The sequence below is a fragment of the Oncorhynchus nerka genome, linkage group LG15 (assembly GCF_034236695.1).
Source record: "Oncorhynchus nerka isolate Pitt River linkage group LG15, Oner_Uvic_2.0, whole genome shotgun sequence".
NCBI lineage: Eukaryota > Metazoa > Chordata > Actinopteri > Salmoniformes > Salmonidae > Oncorhynchus > Oncorhynchus nerka.
The window spans coordinates 74,622,927-74,641,142 of record NC_088410.1 but is presented as its reverse complement, the minus strand read 5'-3'; the positions used below and the strand labels follow the sequence as shown (position 1 = coordinate 74,641,142).

General features: G+C 41.5%; 3 protein-coding genes across 4 annotated transcripts in view; 1 reads left to right on the top strand and 2 right to left on the bottom strand.

Moving 5' to 3' along the window:
• Positions 1-7,726, bottom strand: part of LOC115143304 (calcium/calmodulin-dependent protein kinase type 1-like) — a 55,071-nt gene extending 47,345 nt beyond the window's left edge. Inside the window, exon 1 of one of the 2 annotated variants that reach the window (XM_029683565.2) lies at positions 7,618-7,726. Coding sequence is in view for 1 of the 2 variants with exons in the window: in XM_065001900.1 (XP_064857972.1) it covers positions 5,627-5,637 (11 nt within the window). In the remaining variant the exon portion in view is untranslated. Of the gene's footprint in view, positions 1-5,626; positions 5,640-7,617 lie in introns of those variants that run through there. The other variant, XM_065001900.1, reaches the window with a different exon arrangement.
• A 1,451-nt stretch (positions 7,727-9,177) lies between these two features.
• On the top strand, positions 9,178-15,603 carry LOC115143302 (serine/threonine-protein kinase Nek4-like). The gene is given in 17 exon segments (XM_029683558.2): positions 9,178-9,491; positions 9,821-10,087; positions 10,252-10,449; positions 10,585-10,692; positions 10,780-10,934; positions 11,069-11,207; positions 11,375-12,034; positions 12,147-12,194; positions 12,321-12,348; positions 12,351-12,460; positions 12,557-12,724; positions 12,915-12,984; positions 13,410-13,528; positions 13,624-13,715; positions 13,846-14,054; positions 14,449-14,582; positions 14,669-15,603. Coding segments are annotated over 17 exon segments (2,691 nt in total). The 5' UTR covers positions 9,178-9,404; the 3' UTR covers positions 14,768-15,603.
• Positions 15,374-17,664, bottom strand: LOC115143303 (signal peptidase complex subunit 1-like). The gene is made up of 4 exons (XM_029683563.2): positions 17,536-17,664; positions 17,002-17,061; positions 16,827-16,913; positions 15,374-15,602 (listed from the first exon to the last, which is right to left on the bottom strand). Exons 1-4 carry the CDS (start codon positions 17,647-17,649, stop codon positions 15,477-15,479), a joined length of 387 nt encoding a protein of 128 aa, XP_029539423.1. The 5' UTR covers positions 17,650-17,664; the 3' UTR covers positions 15,374-15,476.
• Positions 17,665-18,216: the final 552 nt, after the last annotated feature.

Below are 18,216 nucleotides of genomic sequence, written 5' to 3'. Positions count from 1 at the left end.
TTACAGGGTCACACTGAAAAGGATTTAAAGACCAAGTGATAAGGGATGACTGAAAAGTCACTGGACTGGACATCTTTTGGACATTTTTTGTTTGACACACAATTGTGTTAGACTTACCTGGAAACTAAGTTTCATAAGGTGAGTCAGGCACATACAACCATAAATATTTCACACAGAACGGACAAACTTTTACAAACTGCTTCAGGTGACAAGGGTTGTCAGTCCTATTCTTCCTTAACCTCATAGCATCCTGAATCAACGAAACTTAAGCTTCCCTTCAACATCTCGCTTTGCTATTCTTACCAGTCCGAACACCAACGAGAAGTATCAGAGACTAGACTTTTAAACCAAAACACTGTGGATAGTAGATGCAGTTATGATTCAACCAATAAAACAACCACAACTAGGTCAAACATTATACAATTTCTGTGTTACTACAATTAGTCCTCACAGACAATCTTTCTGCATTGTAAAAAAAGATTTGAGTCAACTTTAAAAAGTTAGAACTTTAAAGCAGCAGGGAAACAATCGAAATCTAATGTTAAGTTAATCTAAAGTTACTTCAACTTAGTAAGTGAAACTGACACATTTGGATTTAACGACTTGTTGAGTGAACTTGATACTTTTAGTCAAAGGATTTTTTTGGTTAAATTCTTCACTGTGAGCACACTTGGGACTCTGGGATTTGAGCTCACCACCTCTTGGTTGCCAGTGACTTGAATGTCCTGCTACGCCACCAGGTCTGTGCAAATGGAAGAGATGTATTGCCAAGAGTGCATTAAGCACTCAAAATTAAAAGTTCAATGTTTTTCCATCACATTTTTAACTCTAATGATAGTTTTGTCACAAACTGTTGCATTAAATATTAAACATTGTCTACTCTGGTCTTGGCACGTGAGCTCTAGCCAACAGCTCGCAGATACAGTACGGGTAGGCTGTGCGGTTAGGCTAGTCTATGTGATGAGATTATTATGGATAATATTTGTATTTGTCAAACAGCAGTTAAGCATCAATCGTCATGTCACCAGAATAAGACCCTGAATATTTATTGGAAAGGAGCATCAAGATAACCTTGCACTTTCACCACCCTGGTAAATTCATCATAAATTATTTAATCTATAGCCTAATAAATTGCATGGTTTCCCAAGTCGTCGTGGGAGGACCACACACCATATCATCGTGTGACTGAAAGTTTGCTTCGATAGGATGGTTTTTATATCAATATTTCATGCATAATTAATTTTTGCGACACAAAAAGATCTCACCATGTCGAATGAACAAATTATCATATAGAAAATTGTACCGAAACAACCTGTTTCTATCACAGCTGTTGTGATTTTGATATGGTGTTACTATACTCGCAGAAAAGTTGTTGATGGAAAAAACGTAGATACTGAAAGCTATACAAATAAAAGGAACTGAAATTAGAAGTAGACATCATAGACCAGTATGGAAAGCAATCTGCTTGGGGAAGCAGTAAGAGGAAGTCTAGTCAAATGTGTGACAGAGAAAGAGAGAGCCCTGTCAGTTACTCTCATTAGTAACACAGGTCTTCAGTCTTCTGGGCATTTCTGGTCTGGTAGCATGTGCAGCATCTCAATAGTCTAGTGGCTTCCTCTGCTCTCCTCTTCCTGGTCTGCACTGAGCTGAGAAGACGGGATAGCTGAGAGTAACATGGTGGAAATGTACAAGGGTATTTTCGCTTAAAACCTGTCCATTTTATTATAGATCAGAGCAGTTGAAGGAAAGTAAGCAGAGAGGAAAGTATTGACGCAGCCCTAGCCTATATGCTCTCTGAGTGTCTGTGTTATGTGCCCTTGGTTGACACAGGTGCACTGCAAAGAGATACTGGCCAAGAGCAATGTTGTTCAGAAAAATCAAAGCTGCTAAAGTTGGCAATGGCATGGATTATAATTTCTCTATTAAAGGGTGTCTTCTTATACTGTACCTCTACCTTAACCACTGTTAAAGTCTAAGTGTCACAATTTCTAACGAAGGTAGTTCCTCTCCCTGTTCAGGCGGCGCTCGGCGGTCTGCGTCGCTGGCCTACTAACCATCACCGATCCTTTTAACCTTTTCTGTTTGTTTTGTATTTGGTTCTTCCACACCTGGTTTCATTTGCCTTAATTTCTGTGTGTATATATTTACCCTGTTGCCTGCCTAGGTTTGTGCTGGATTGTTTTATTTTGTGATGTTGCTCAGTGAGGTTGGGCCCGATTATTATTTCTTTTTTGTTTCACACATTTAATAAGAGTGTGTTATTTAGGAGCTTGTTTGTTCCTCTTTGCGTGAGTAACAGGTGTCTCTGTTGTCGAGGGCGTTTGACTTTTGGATTGTGCCATACCTGTATTTGGTGGACTTGCCTATTAAAAGTACGCATCTCAGACATCTCTGCTCTCCTGCGCCTGACTCCTCCACCTACCTCCTAACGCAACTTTGTCACACTGTGTGTCGATGTGATGTATTATAATATGTTTATCCACTGTACTGGCAAAATAGATGGGTTTTATACAGTACAATATACAGCTTAGCCGCAGGAAGATGTTTTGAGTTGGAAGTGCTGTTTTTCCTGTTATAATAACACATTCTATCTATTTCATTTGCCTAGTGGCATACAGTTACGGAGAAACGTTGGGGGAGAAATCTTAGCAGGTTAGAGAAAAATGTGGCCTTATATAAACACATTTCATGCAATTATACGTCATTTAGGAGACATTATCAGAATATTTGTTAATACTACATAAAGGACCAAAATGAGTGGCTACTCTGACACTGTCAAACGGATAAATAAAATCGCCCTGGGCCCGGTTTCCCAAAAACATCTTAAGCAAAGTTCATTGATAGAACCATAGGATCCAATGGTTCTGAGATTAATTGAACTTTAAGGTGTTTTTGCCAAACCGGGCCTTGGTCTTGACCTGACTCAGGGCCAATAAAAAGAAGAGATACGGGGCCTCCCGGGTGGCGCAGTGGTCTAAGGCCCTGCATCGCAGTGCTAGCTGTGCCACCAGAGATTCTGGGTTTGAGCCACGGGTTCTGTCGCAGCTGGCCGCGACCATGACACCCAGCATTGTCTGGGTTCGGGAGGGTTTGGCCGGCAGGGATATCCTGTCTAATCGCGCACTAGTGACTCCTGTGGTGGGCCGGGCGCAGTGCACGCTGACCAGGTCGCCAGGTGTACGGTGTTTCCCCTGACACATTGGTGCTTCCGGGTTGGATGTGTGTTGTGTCAAGAAGCAGTGCGGCTAGGTTGGGTTGTGTTTCAGAGGATGCATGGCTCTCGACCTTCGCCTCTCCCGAGTCCGTACGGGAGACAAGACTGTAACTACTACCAATTAAAAAAAGAAGAGACACACAGATTGTACAATAATAGGAGTAAATATATAAATATTATAGGCAAGAGTAAGCTACTAAATCAACTTTCCAGTGGCATTGACTCACCCAATGATGAAGATAGCATGAATAGGGGTAGCCTAGGCCTCTCACCGTACTGGTGATGGTCTCAACAAAGGCCTGAGCGACTTTGAAAAAAAAAGTGCTGTTCGTCCGAGGTGTTGACAAAATAAATGGTAGCTTCTACTGACAAATTAGTGTTCTCGTTTTAGCAGTAGCCATTTGCTTTACAAAGGTATTTTCCACTATGGTATTATGACATTTGCAAAAGGCCTTTAGCTATTCACTGACAGTGCAAAGAGAAATTGAATCCATAGAACCCATTCAAGTCAGGATTAACAGCCATTTGGAGCATACCCATTTACCAGTTAAATTACCAGGGTGAGGTTCCAAAACCCTTACCAGCTAGCATATTTGGTTCCTTAGAAATTGTGGGAATGTACATTTTTGGTTTCCCATTGATTCTGGGAACGAAGCTATAAGTTTCCTGACCTTTAAAACTGAACATTTTTTTAACGTTCTGAGAACAGAAGTGAAAATGTTGTCTGTTTTGTGAATGTACATTTTTAGGTTGCAGGGAGGTTCTGAGAATGTTTTTCTATGGTTCCCTGAAAGTTTTCCTATGAGATTTTATTAACATTCTGATAACAAAAATAATAGGTTATTTGAAGGTAATTAAATAACATTCTGAGAACAAGTTCAAATAAGACTTTTAATAACACTGCTAGCTAGTTTGGGGTAACTGTTTTGAACACAGAACACATTCGAAATGAGATATAAATGCATTTGCTTAAGCATTTATTATACATTTTTTTATTGTGGCATGGCGTCAGTGATATTCAAACCTATGATCTTCTGCTCTTTATCCATGGAATTAGGCCACTGCACCACCAGGATGGAGCTAGCATGCAATGTTTTTTAACCCATACCAAGCTGTTCATTTTTGTCTGTTCAAACAGACCCTAATTTCAAAGGAAACAAGCACTCATTAAGATCAGGTTTGGCCAATTTGTGGACGCGGCCAACACACCTGAACACACTTAACAAGATAGATGATAGAGTTTTGTTGATGCTGAGAACGGAATGTATATGTTTTTAAATAACATTCAAGAACGTTAATAATATTTTCTTATGTTTTTTTATGGAAAGTTTTCTTAATGTTCTGAGAACAGGACTTTAAATTGAACCATGAGGAAACCTGTAGAAAACGTTATGCTGAAGTACTGGAATTCCCACAAAAGAACGTTGTTTCTCAATGTTCTGAGAACATGACTTTAAATAGAACCACGAAGAAGCGTTATGCTGTACTGAAATTCCCACAGAAGAACATTGTTTCCTAATGTTATCTGAACAGTTTGAGAACATTACTTTAAATAAAACCATGAGGAAACCTGTAGAAAACGTTATGGGAAGGATGTATGCAAAATAATCAAAGGACAATCACGCTCTCACCCAGTTCTAATAATTATATGGCTCTCAGAACATTATGTGCTAGCTGGGGTCTATGGATTATATTTCTATGGTAGCAAGTCGTTCGTTGTTTGGAGCGTGTGATGCCCAAATTCAGTCAGGAGTAATTATATAATTTAGAAAACATTATTTCATTTTATCAGGGGGTGCTGCAGCACCTACAGCACCCCTACTTCCCTCAGATATGGTATAGAGTATCAGCGTATGCATATAAGCATATGCTCCAAAATGCTTGAGACACTTCTGCAACTCAGTTGAACAGGACAGAGGACAGGCCAATGAACACAGACAAATGTAGATTTATCCAAGACCCACAATACAATACAATGTACATATTAACCTATTCAGGTTTATAGAGCTGAAGTTGAGCTCTCAAAAGGAACAAAAACAATAGAAAGAGTTCCAAAAGAGCAAGGGATAAGTGTCTTAAAACAAACAAGGATTATTTTATATAAAAACAGTAGGGCTTGAGACTTGCATAACAGCGGACAGGAGCAGATAGGAGAAGTTATAAAGGGAAGTTGAAGAGGACCACATGCAGGTAGAGCTCCCAACAATGTTCTGAGAGAAACAAGCTTTTCTGTTTGATTAGATCGTTTGCATTCATCAGGAAACGTCAAGACGCCCAGCGACATATCCGGGAGGCAACAGGATTGTGCAGGCTTTTTGGATAAAAAGATATAACCATAACCACATTCCTAAGAGCTATTTGACATGCAGCATTCGCCCTTGTTAAGCGTATTGAGAGAAGCACTGTACTCACTGGTTTCCCATTGCTGCGCAGTGGACAGAAGAAACACACATACAGAAAAGTGCTGACATATATGAGAAGGCAGTTTGACAAACTGGGAGTTTCTGAAACCTGTGACCTCACAGGCTTGCAGCAAAAGAGATAAGGAGTCCCTTTTTAGATGTGCTCCAACCACACATACACACAGTCATACAGTCACACGTACACACACAGACAAACATAGTGACAGCCACACGCACGCACATCCACACACAGTCACACGTACACACACAGACACAAAGGAAGTGGGGAGACCCATTGGCAAGCCCTCTTGCTTCATAAGGCCTCAGTAACATGCAATGGAAAATTAAAAACATCCTGGCCATTTCACTGAAACTCATATTGAGTACAATCTGTCTATAAAGATCCTCCAGCTTATATATCTTTATTGTATAATGTCATCATTCACTTAGTGATAGAGATAATTTCCTGATCACACACAGCTAGTTAGACTGGACTATCCTAGCAGCATAGCTGTCATAGGAGCATGGCGGAGAATGCCAAAGGTCAGCTGGGATGTGTGTGTATGTGTATGTTTATGTGTGTGAGTTTGTGCATGATATTGGCCCCCAACAGAGAACCGGGACAGAGGTGTGCATAGGAACAATGAAACTAAGTATGACATAACAAAAAGAAAACAAATCAGGTTAAAAACATGGTCAATTACAAAAGTCAATCATTTAATTTTTTATTTTACTAGGCAAGTCAGTTAAGAACAAATTCTTATTTTCAATGACAGCCTAGGAACAGTGAGTTAACTGCCTATTCAGGGGCAGAATGACAGATGTGCACCTTGTCAGCTTGCAACCTTCCGGTTACTAGTCCAACGCTCTAACCACTAGGCTACCCTGCCGCCCCGCTCATTATGCTATAAGTTTTCAAAATTGCTCTAGCCTAACAGTCATTCCAGACAAGCCTTGAGCAAATACATGCTGTGTCCCCAGTCACTTTTATCCACTGTAGATAACACACCTTTATATGTTTGGCCTATTGACATAACTTTACCCCCTATGACAAGAAGTCAAGAACACGTTGGCTATCCTTACTGATAAATCCACATTGAGAGCTGCCACATGAGTGTCTCTGTGTTACAGTAACATCTCACTGTCCATACACAGATATCACATTCTCCTTGTCATGATAACATCCTGATCTGAACCACAAGCTCATCTGGGACACCGGTGTCCAGGACACTAAGCAAATCCCTTTCAAAATGAGCTTATTAATTGATAAGCTGCCTTCTCCTTCGAGCTGGCATGTGGAAAGAAAGCGATGGTGTATGTGTGCGTGTCGTGTCTGTGTGTGTATGTGTGTGTGTGCATGTATGTGTGTGAATATCATTGACCAGAAAATTATGAACACAAATTTGAGAGAGAGAGAGAGAAATGCAAAATACCTCAAGCATTCCAGTTCAGTAAGGCACTAAACACGTATGTACAAAAAGTACAATAAGTATAACACACTCTCAGATGTGAATAATAACTTTGGTGGGAAATTAAACACTGCTTTCAGTTTATCTTTGTTCTATTGGTTTGCACACACTCCATCAGTCCCTCGGATATCCACTGAGAAATACACAGAGTGCCATAAACAAATATGCCCTTCAGTATCTGGGCATTATTAATATTAATGTAATACATTAGCATGCATATTATGAATGAACATTCCATATGACGGGGCACTGTCCGTCTCTCCGGCAGAGTCATAACCTGGTTTCATTCTGTGATGTCAACCAGCTCCGTTAAACTATTACTTTCCATACGTTATTAATTTCAACTATTAAGAAACTATATTTATAAACTTAATAAACTATTTAGGCTAACGTTTAACAATTCAAACAGACCAGAAATGTCAACTATTCTCGCGTTTAGGGCATGTTTCCATATAGCGAATACATCTCGATTATGTCAATAATTTTCCTTTTGTCCAGACAATATTACAATCAACATGACAGAGACTCATACCTGTAAATTGCACGATCTCAAAGGTCGATTATTTCTTCACTGCTTCTCCAGATTAGACTCACGGCGTTCGCCGAAAAACTGGATTCGACACCCCCCATCAGCACTCTCCTGACGTCAGGCAAAGAGCGGAGGGAGTGGCCAACAAACAAGGGGCCGAACATTCTTGTTAATCAACCAATCAATAACCCGTTTGTGGCACACAGGTAAGCAAGCTGCTTCATAATTGGTTTATTTTATTTGCTTGGCATTCCGTCATGAACGGTCCAAGGACACATCTTTACTTTCACCATTCCATTTTTTGTTATTATGTTAATTTAAATAGAATGGTGAACGTAGCAATCAAAAAGGCTATCTGGACTTGTAAATTGTCCCAGATGATTAGATAAATCGTTAGGCTATAGATAGACAGGCTAAATAAAGCCTACTAAAGACATCCAACAAATTAATATTTCATTAGATGGGACATGTGTTACAATGATGACATGTCGTAGAAGTAGGCTACATCCATTCCCACTGGAATTGTATTCAATATGCCTATCTGTATTGTCGCCATAGGCTATACACAATGTCAGGGTGAGAAGAATAGACAACATAAGTTATCAATGACTAAAGCAAGATGAAAATCAAACAAACTGCACCACCAACTTTGTTAGAATCAACTGCCCTCTAGTGGATGATATGATAGTGGCGTTACCTCATAGATGACTCATTATTTTCCATCCATCTCAAATAGAAATGCCCATTCATTCATGAGACTTTATGCATGATATTATAGGGACTCAATATAGGCTATTGAATACACGTTGGGGGCATGACTATAAACAATACTATTTGTAATTAAGCATTTTCTGAATATCGATGCAATTGCAATAGAAATCAGTGATGTGTGAAAGGCAGACAGCATTGAGCAATAAAATGAAAGGTAGATGAAAGGTAGATGCACACAAAAAAAACGTTGTGCAGTATTCGGGGAACCCTTCCGTACAACAACTGCCATCACATTTTCGACCCTAGTCGTATATGGGATTTTAACTAAACTATAACTAAACCAACTAAACCAAGATAGACCGCAGCCTGTCATTTCCAATGGGAACAGACAAGTCGTAGTGGGCAGAACAAGCAAGGTGGGAAGCCAAGCACGAGCTAGCGAGATCCCATTGGCCCGTTCTAGCATACATCTGCATATTTCCGTTAGGGAACGCTTACTCTGTGATATGCGCATGTGCAACACCTTATTTCGACTTTGCACTCCTTCTAAACAACACGATTTGTAAAAACGTTGGTAAAGGCAAAAGTCTACAAAACGTAGTCCACTCAGTTCATAACATAGTCTAGTTTTGGGAGTAGAAAAGTGTATTGAGATCAAATGTTTCATCGATGAGAAAATGTGCAGAATGTAGGCCAAAATCCATCTCGTTCCATCTTCTCCCACTACCCGCCAGTGGGCTTCCTCTCACTACCATATTTGGTAGTGAATGGAAACGCCAAACGGATGCTTCATATTTATACATCCAGTGAAATATCTGTATCATTGTTCTATCTGTGGTACACCCGTCAAACAAACGTCGACGTTGATGTACCAGTTGCCTAGTGACGAAAAAGCTACTGATGATTTCCTGTTTTGAAAATCGTCCTGTTGGTACATTAGCCTTCGCTAAGTAAGTTAGATATCTGGATTTATTATGTCCAGAAAATGGGAGATATTCGCAGGTTTTCTTCAATTAAGTAGTTAGATTATACCCTTTGAATTCGGGGTAATATTTACAAAGATTGGACGATTTGAAGTCATGAATAATTACATGTTTATCAGAGTTGTTGGAAAGGGGAGTTATGGAGAGGTGAATCTGGTGAAACACAAAACAGACCGTAAACAGGTAATACAACAATCCACTTCAAAACAAGGTTTCAATAATGTTATAATAGCTTTGTTTGGTCGACTCTGATACATTTCTTCCCTTTCATGAATCAAGTTAGCAAGTAGCTAGCTAAGCTAACCAACCAACTTTGATAGTGCCAATACCAAGGGATCTACAAATAATGTTTACCATTTAGAAATAAATAACTGCGGCATTTGTGGTGAACATTCTGTCTAGACGCATTTGTGACAAAACTGTCGAGACAGAATGTTCGCCACTAATGTATCTAGCCAGAATGTTCGCAGAGTGCAGCACGTGTCGAACCCGTTTATTCTATTTTTTTTTAGTATGTCATAAAGAAGTTGAACTTGACCACGTCCTCGAAACGTGAGCGGCGAGCCGCGGAACAGGAGGCTCAGCTTCTCTCGCGACTACGACACCCAAACATCGTGACTTACAGGGAGTCGTGGGAAGGAGAAGACTGCCAACTCTACATCGCCATGGGCTTCTGCGAGGGAGGCGACCTCTACCATAGACTCAAGCAACAGAAGGGGGAACTCCTACCTGAAAGGCAGGTGGTGGAGTGGTTCGTCCAGATAGCTATGGCCCTCCAGGTACATTAAAGTGCATTTAATCAAATCATAGCTGAGATATTATATACAGATTGATTGATATGCTGCAACATCTGCTCTGCCCCCAGCCATTACCTTTGGCGTAGGCTGAGGCTTACTTACAGGAGAGTTACAGTGACAACACCATGTTCTCTGTTGAATTGTAGTATCTACATGAGGAGCATATCTTGCACCGGGACCTAAAGACCCAGAATATCTTCCTCACCAAGACTAACATCATTAAAGTAGGAGACCTTGGCATCGCCCGGGTTCTGGAGAATCAGAACGACATGGCCAGCACTCTAATAGGAACACCGTACTACATGAGCCCGGAGCTGTTTTCCAACAAACCCTACAACCACAAGGTACTGTGTGTATACAGTAGATCCATGCTTGAGATCATCACTGTTGAAGCCCCAGTTATGTTGAGCCAGAAGGAATCTGAGGATGTAGATGCTGTTGTGTGCACTAGGCTAACTCAACCCTCCTTTTATTCCCAGTCTGACGTGTGGGCGCTGGGCTGCTGTGTGTACGAGATGTCCACCCTGAAACATGCCTTCAATGCCAAGGACATGAACTCACTCGTTTACCGCATTGTAGAGGGAAAGGTCAGTCCCTTACATCTTGCCCAAATTATTAGTCATGATGACAGATTATTTGTCTGCTACTAGATTAATTGATCTATGTCTTTCCAGCTGCCTCAGATGCCGAGTAAGTATGACCCTCAGCTGGGCGCTCTGATAAAGAGCATGCTGTGTAAGAGACCAGAGGACAGACCTGATGTCAAACTCATCCTACGTCAGCCCTACATCAAACGACAAATCGCCATGTTTTTAGAGGCCACCAAAGAGTAGGTGGCATCATCTGTTGTAATACCTGGCTAGTACTCTCTCTCTCATCTATGTATGTTGAACCAAGAGTTAGTAAATTAAGTGTGTTGGATTGATCTCATCTTGGATGCCTTGTTTGTTTGATTCACTCCAGGAAAACTGCCAAGTCCAGAAAGAAAGCGGTTGGTGGCAGTCGCAGACCCAATAGTGCAGCATCTGTGGTTTCGTCTCAGCCAGGGCCTGAGCGCCCCCCTCAATGTCCCCAGCCAGACCCAAACACCAGAGGGAAAAGGGTGAGTTAACAGCTAACAGAACAGCACTAAAATACAGTGGATAACATCTATATATTTTTTATAGAGAGCGGCCATGAAGTAAAAACGATGCTCATCAAGTCCCACGAGTGTCTTGATTTTTTTCATTGTGGTGTGTTTGTTCTGTTTTTTTTTGTTATAATTCATAGAAGGAAGAGATCAACACACAGGAGCACAAAGGACGCAATGGAATCACACAGGACACCCCACCCCAGACACATCTAACAACCAAATCCCCTACACAAGACATTCTCAACACCACTGGTGTGTCTTTGGCAACCATCAGTAAAATTGACATTGATCTCCAGACACAGGAAGAGACAAACACCCAGAGAGGGGATCCTCCCCAGACCGTGTCCAACGCCAGGGCAGATAATGACACTCTTTGTCAGAGCTCTGTGGAGGAGCAGATGGGAGGGAATCTGGATCCCCCTCCCTCCCTGCCTCATCCGCGCAGGCTGCTATCAAGTGTCAGTACCAGGGAAGAGGAGAGCAAGACCACCAATGGACCTGTAATGCAGGGTGCCCCAAAGACCAGAGACAGAGTCAGAACCTCTGTAGAGAGAACTGTGAACACGGACGATAAAGATGACACAATGGAGCTACTCAAGGATGTGGTCATTGAGAGCCCAGCTACTGGACATAGTATATGTCTGGGTGTTTCTACCAGTTTTTCTGAGTTAAGGTCTGCAGGACAACTCAAAGTGGAATCCACTGGACAGACGTTTGAAGTAAATATAGAGAACAAGGACGACACCAGGAATCTTCTCAAGGAGGTTCCTGCACACAAACATACTGCCGTTGTCAAAGTAAGTGCCTGGCTTTGTGGATGGGGAATGATACTATCATGTGCTGCATGCAGTGCACATACGGCATACATTTGGTGAATGAGAGTCAGCCTCTGTGTTATTGTCTTTAAAGGAGAGCTTGGTATCCACAGAAAAGCTCTTAGAGCCCCTTCCTCCTGTGGTAAGAACATGAATTTACCTGTGTTTGATCATGCATAGTCTACTCTATCAGACTCCAGACATTATTGAGATATCACAATATTTTAGAGGTCATTGACACTGGTTTATGTTTTATCGGTGTATGTAGGCACCCTGTCATTTGGAGCCCCTCCCCCAGTCCCACAGCAGGACACGCCCCCTCTGTGTACCCCCTCCTCCTCTGAACCCTCTGTCTCCTGCCAACGTAGACAAAGGGACAGGGGGCGGATACAGAGTGATCAGGACAAGGTGAGGACAGTGTCAGGACATTTTTATCATGGCCTTGGGCTATCAAACTGTACTTTATAACAAAAGGCTCCACATCCCTTGCTTGTTCTTCTACAGTGGAATAAAGTAGCAGCTCCTAGACCTCTACCGCCTCCTCCTATTAATGCACTGGTAGTGGAGGTGAAGAAGAGAAGCAGGACAAACACAGATAAGAAGAGGGCCACCACAACGACTTTCGTCACAACCATTAGCTCCTCCAAGGACGGCAACACTCCACTGCCACAGGTGGGCGAAATCGATTTAGCAATTAACAAGGTAGATTTGTGTTACTGCACACAAAAAAACTGTCTTGAGGTCTGGCATGTATATTGTAAAGAAGTGTGTTGTGTTGGTCCCACTCACAAGTGCCCCTAATACTATGTATTTACACAGTAGTTACATAGGCAGGTAATGTTAATAACATCTCTACTGCTAGCAGGAGCGTCCTCTGACTGCCAGGGAGAGGAGAAGACTGAGGCAGTCCCAGCAGAACCCCAGCCAACCAAGTAAATAATAATTAGGGGGCACTTTTATATAGTCCTGTTTCACTGTATGTACAAGTGTGAATTATTATTATTTATTTTGCACATCCTACTCCCCTGAGACACCCTCAGAGTGTGGTCACAGCCAGGGGATCAGCCATTATTGATATCGATCCTTGAGCAATTAGGGTTAATTGCCTTGCTCAAGGGCAGAACTACATATTTGTACCTTGTCGGCTCGGGGTTTGAATCCAGCAACCTTCCGTTTACTGGCCTAATGCTCCTAACCGCCAGGCTACTCCTCCAACCTCTGTTGTCAATATTTCATATGACCATGGGACCAGAAGGGATTAGCAAGGGACATTTTGTCTAGTATAGTCTGCCTATTTGAACAATAAAGTGGTAGCTCTGCTTACTATTGTTAACTGTAGTATTCTTCTTTCCCACAGTTGTCAATGCAGAAAGAAGGGCGTCTTATGATGTTTCCTCTTTACATAATAAGCAGCCAGAGTCCCAGAACTCCACTGTCACTCGCTCTGTATCTGAAATGGGAAAGGAAACCAACCAGGTAAATATAGGTTCATCTCCATTGTCTTACTGTTTCAGTAAGCTACAAGTTCAAAATATGGCTTCAGTCTATAACAGTGGTGTGTGTTCCTGTAGCAGGACAGGTTTTTGGGGCGCCCATCAGACGAAGACGAATGCAGCTCCTCCACCAGCTCAACAGATCACTCCGAGGGGGACTGCAAAGAGGGGTAAAAGCCATTTGTGGCTCTTTGGGAGCAGTGCCACACCACACCCATAGAAGCACATTACCCCCTTTGTGTTGCTGGTAATGTTCATTTAAATCTGACACATTGTTATTTTCTTCTTTTTACATTGCAGAAAGAGTGAATCCAGTGATATGCAGGACCTGGTTCAGATGATGACCCAGACATTGCGAATGGATGGCAGAGATACTGTTAGTGAGCTGGATGGTGTTAGATCTACTCCACTAGCTGAGTTTAAGCTGAACATGAAGTATAGGGACACCCTGATGCTGCATGGGAAAGCTAGAGAGGAGCAGGAGTTCCACTTCAGTGAATTATCCACCGGTAAGTCTCAGCCAAAACAGTCTCTCTGAGCTTCCCTAGCACAGGGTTGCCCAAACTCAGTCCTGCGGCCTCCTTGGATGCACATTTTGGTTTTTGCCCTAGCACTACACAGCGAATTCAAATAGTCAAAGCTTGATGATCAGTTGGTTATTGAAATCAGCTGTGTAGTGCTTTTGGAGAAAAAAAGTACACCCAGGGGGAGGCCCAGGACCGAGTTTGGGAAACTCTGCCCTAGTAGATTCTGTCTGGTGTCTACATACTTGCATGTTTCAATGCAAAATTGCTCAGTCGACATGATCTGGCTTATCAGTGAGAAATCTATTTATTTCTTATGGAGGAATAAATGGTTTTCTGTGAAACGTGTGTTTCTTGTATTCAACCCACTTCTTACAAGGCACCACATCTGGACCGGCAAAGATCCGCAGAGCAATTGAGCACCTGAAAACAGATGTGGTGAAGGGACTTGGCGTGAAGCTGTTGGACAGAGTCCTGGACATAATGGAGGACGATGATGAGGACAAACGAGAGGTTATGATTGAAAATGGCATCCATGATACAGTCCTTTTTAGCCAGGCATGGTTGTAATTGGTTTTCTTTTCTTTCTTCGCACACAGCTGTGTCTTCGGAAGCAGATGGGAGATGACAAGTACCAGTCATATGCTTTGATGGTGCGGCAGCTAAAATTCTTTGAAGACGTTTCTTTCAAGGGTTAGGATCAGCTAATGAAAAATGCATTTACACACAAGCAATGTAATCATTTTTGTATAGACAATCATATCTCCATTTCTATGTACATGTAGACTATTTTTATACCTCACTTTAAAAGCAAATCTAGAAAATACATGGCATCCATGGTAGTCATTTTTAGCTGGACATGGTTGTAATATTTTCTTTCTTCGCACACAGCTGTATCTTCTAATTTTCTATACAGGTTACAATATGCAATGAATTTGAGTCTTCTGTTACTGTGTCCACCTGTCAGATAGGTAGATTATTGTAGCAAAATACTAATAAAATGAGTTAATATTTAGAATGCAAACTAGTGAAACGAGATGTACCTATAAATACTACATAGGAAATCCTTAATTTGCTGATTGTATAATATAAGTTGCAGGATGTAGAAGTAGTGTAGATATTTCCAACCCCTCTGACTTTGTGAAACTTGTTTGTTTCGATTTATCCACATGATTAAACAGTTGGGACAACATCAACATGTGTGAAATCGACAAAGTAGCCACAGTAGCAGAAATGAGTTTGACATGAGACATTCCACCACTGATTGAACAGTCACTGTTAATAAAGTCTTCCTTTAACCTTCCTTCCCTTGGTCCTTCAAACAAGTATTTATTGTACAGACAAACAATGATGGTTGCTTTCAGTTACAAAACGTGTCTTGGGCAAACTGGTACAAACATTCATGAGCTACTTGTGCTTCTTCTTCTTCAGATTCTCCTGAGGCTTTTGCTGGGTTTCTCCCGTAGTCTCTGGTAGGGCTGGCTGCCAGGAGAGGGGGTTCTGTCTGTACATGGGCCAGGGGGGCAGGGTCAGCTGAGACAGAAGGTGGTGGTGAGGGAGAGATTGAGATGTTTTTTTTATTTATTTAACCAGGTAGGCAAGTTGAGAACAAGTTCTCATTTACAATTGCGACCTGGCCAAGATAAAGCAAAGCAGTTCAACACATACAACAACACAGAGTTGCATATGGAGTAAAACAGTCAATAATACAGTAGAAAAATAAGTCTATATACAATGTGAGCAAATGGGGTGAGATAAGGGAGGTAAAGGCAAAAAAAAGGCCATGGGGGCGAGGTAAATGCAATATAGCACGTAAAACACTGGAATGGTAGATTTGCAGTGGAAGAATGTGCAAAGTAAATAGAATTAATGGGGTGCAAAGGAGCAAAATAAATAAATACAGTATGGGAAGAGGTAGTTGTTTGGGCTAAATTATAGATGGGCTATGTACAGCTGCAGTAATCTGTGAGCTGCTCTGACAGCTGGTGCTTAAAGCTAGTGAGGGAGATAAGTGTTTCCAGTTTCAGATATTTTTGTAGTTAGTTCCAGTCATTGGCAGCAGAGAACTGGAAGGAGAGGCGGCCAAAGGAGGAATTGGCTTTGGGGGTGACTAGAAAGATATACCTGCTGGAGCGAGTGCTACAGGTGGGTGCTGCTATGGTGACCAGCGAGCTGAGATACAGGGGGACTTTACCTAGCAGGGTCTTGTAGATGACCTGGAGCCAGTGGGTTTGGCGACGAGTATGAAGCGAGGGCCAGCCAACGAGAGCGTACAGGTCGCAGTGGTAGGTAGTGTTTGGGGCTTTGGTGACGGATGGCACTGTGATAGACCATCAATTTATTGAGTAGGGTATTGGATGCTATTTTGTAAATGACATCGCCGTAGTCGAGGATCGCTAGGATGGTCAGTTTTACGAGGGTATGTTTGGCAGCATGAGTGAAGGATGCTTCGTTGCGAAATAGGAAGCCAATTCTGGATTTAACTTTGGATTGGAGATGTTTGATGCGAGTCTGGAAGGAGAGTTCACAGTCTAACCAGACACCTAAAATATGTGGACAACTACAAATACCTAAGTCAGAACCATCCAGAGTAGTGATGCTGGACAGGCGGGCAGGTGCAGGCAGCGATGTAAATCAGAAGAGTTAGTTTGGGTCCCGTAAAAGCAGATTGGAGTCAACGTGGGTCTGTGGGTGCACTATTTGCACAAGTGCACAACAAATAAACATACAGGGAGGATGGAATGAAACTTAACTCACCAAACAAGACACAGCGAAACCTCCTAACACTATGTATACAGTCCACCCAAACTGTTCAATGATGAGGCCGTAAGCAAATCCAATAACCTGGAGGGTAATACAAGGGGTTAGCCTAGTGTAAGAAAAACACATATGAAAAGTCCATTTTATTAGGTATGTTTGACAGGCCACTCACCGCTGAGACAAGTATGATTCCTTGGAAGATCTGCTCCGCCAGTTTCTGTCCTTTATAATCCTATAACATCACAAGTTTTATTTTGAGGAAGGACTGGTAGATGGTTGATCACAACTGGAAAACTAATATCTGACGTGTCAATAATCAAGGTTCATCCGAAGTGGTGACTTAAAGAGGGTTGTGAATATTATATCTAAGCTTTGTTATTGAGGATGCATTTCTACATTTGGTTACGACAGGTTCATAGACGTGCTATATGGGCATCTAGCTGGCTAACATCCAAACCATAAATATGAAATGGATTTATGGTTGTGATGAAGAGCTAACTAATTATCATAACGTTAGTCTTAACCATGTTCAATATGATTACTGAATCGGTCTAACTAACTTGTGTAGCTCGCTAGCTAGTTGCCAATTACCACTTGCCACATTACCACTACGTTACCTTGATATTTGTAGCAGCAGGCTAACGTTTTTAAATTGGTAGCTATTTGTAACAGTCGGCGAATAATAACAAATAATTCAAACTCTTACCATGTGTGTTGGAATGGAGTTGAATATTGACAACATCTTGCTATGTTGGATAATCAGATGAAAGAAGAAAAAGTATTCAATTTGTCTGGTTAGACTTCCGGTTTCAAAAAGCATACGTTGTATTTCGAAGGACCCCAGACTGTTGATGCATTCAAGCGCATCAGAACTGCGCGAGGCTTGTGCAGCTACACAAAGTTACTACATCTCGTCCTCTAATTAAGTTAACCCACCCCTTCAACGACTTAAAAATATCTAAATACTTATACAATTCAAAGTGATGTTGTGCTAGTGAACTCCATTGTAATTTATGATTATCCTACAGTAGACTTAATTTAAATTTAAATACAGGCAAATATGTAAGCAACTATGGCCATTCAAGTTAACAGGCGACATACTTGTTGATGCTGAGTTGGAGTAACAGAACATATACTCACGCTTTCCTTTACCCTAGATTGTATGGCTATGTTGTTTTAATAAGAAACGATTTGACTTGGTTTAGAAATCATAGCGTAACCATCGGGTTTGTTATTGTGCTTATTTGTGGAACGGTGTTTAAATCACTATATAAATCAAAGTACTTCGTTTTCTGTATGGATCATTATAACATTTTGCTTAATTTGTACATTCTGTGCAGGATAACAAAGGAGAGCGAAGGTTACATATGTAACCACGGTTATGTGA

Excerpts from the sequence above, each read along its gene's own strand:
- LOC115143303 (XM_029683563.2), bottom strand. The coding sequence starts at position 17,649 with ATGCTTTTTGAAACCGGAAGTCTAACCAGACAAATTGAATACTTTTTC. Across the intron at positions 17,062-17,535 it reads ACTCCATTCCAACACACATG|GATTATAAAGGACAGAAACT; the intron begins GTAAGAGTTTGA and ends GTGATGTTATAG. Across the intron at positions 16,914-17,001 it reads GAATCATACTTGTCTCAGCG|GTTATTGGATTTGCTTACGG; the intron begins GTGAGTGGCCTG and ends ATTACCCTCCAG.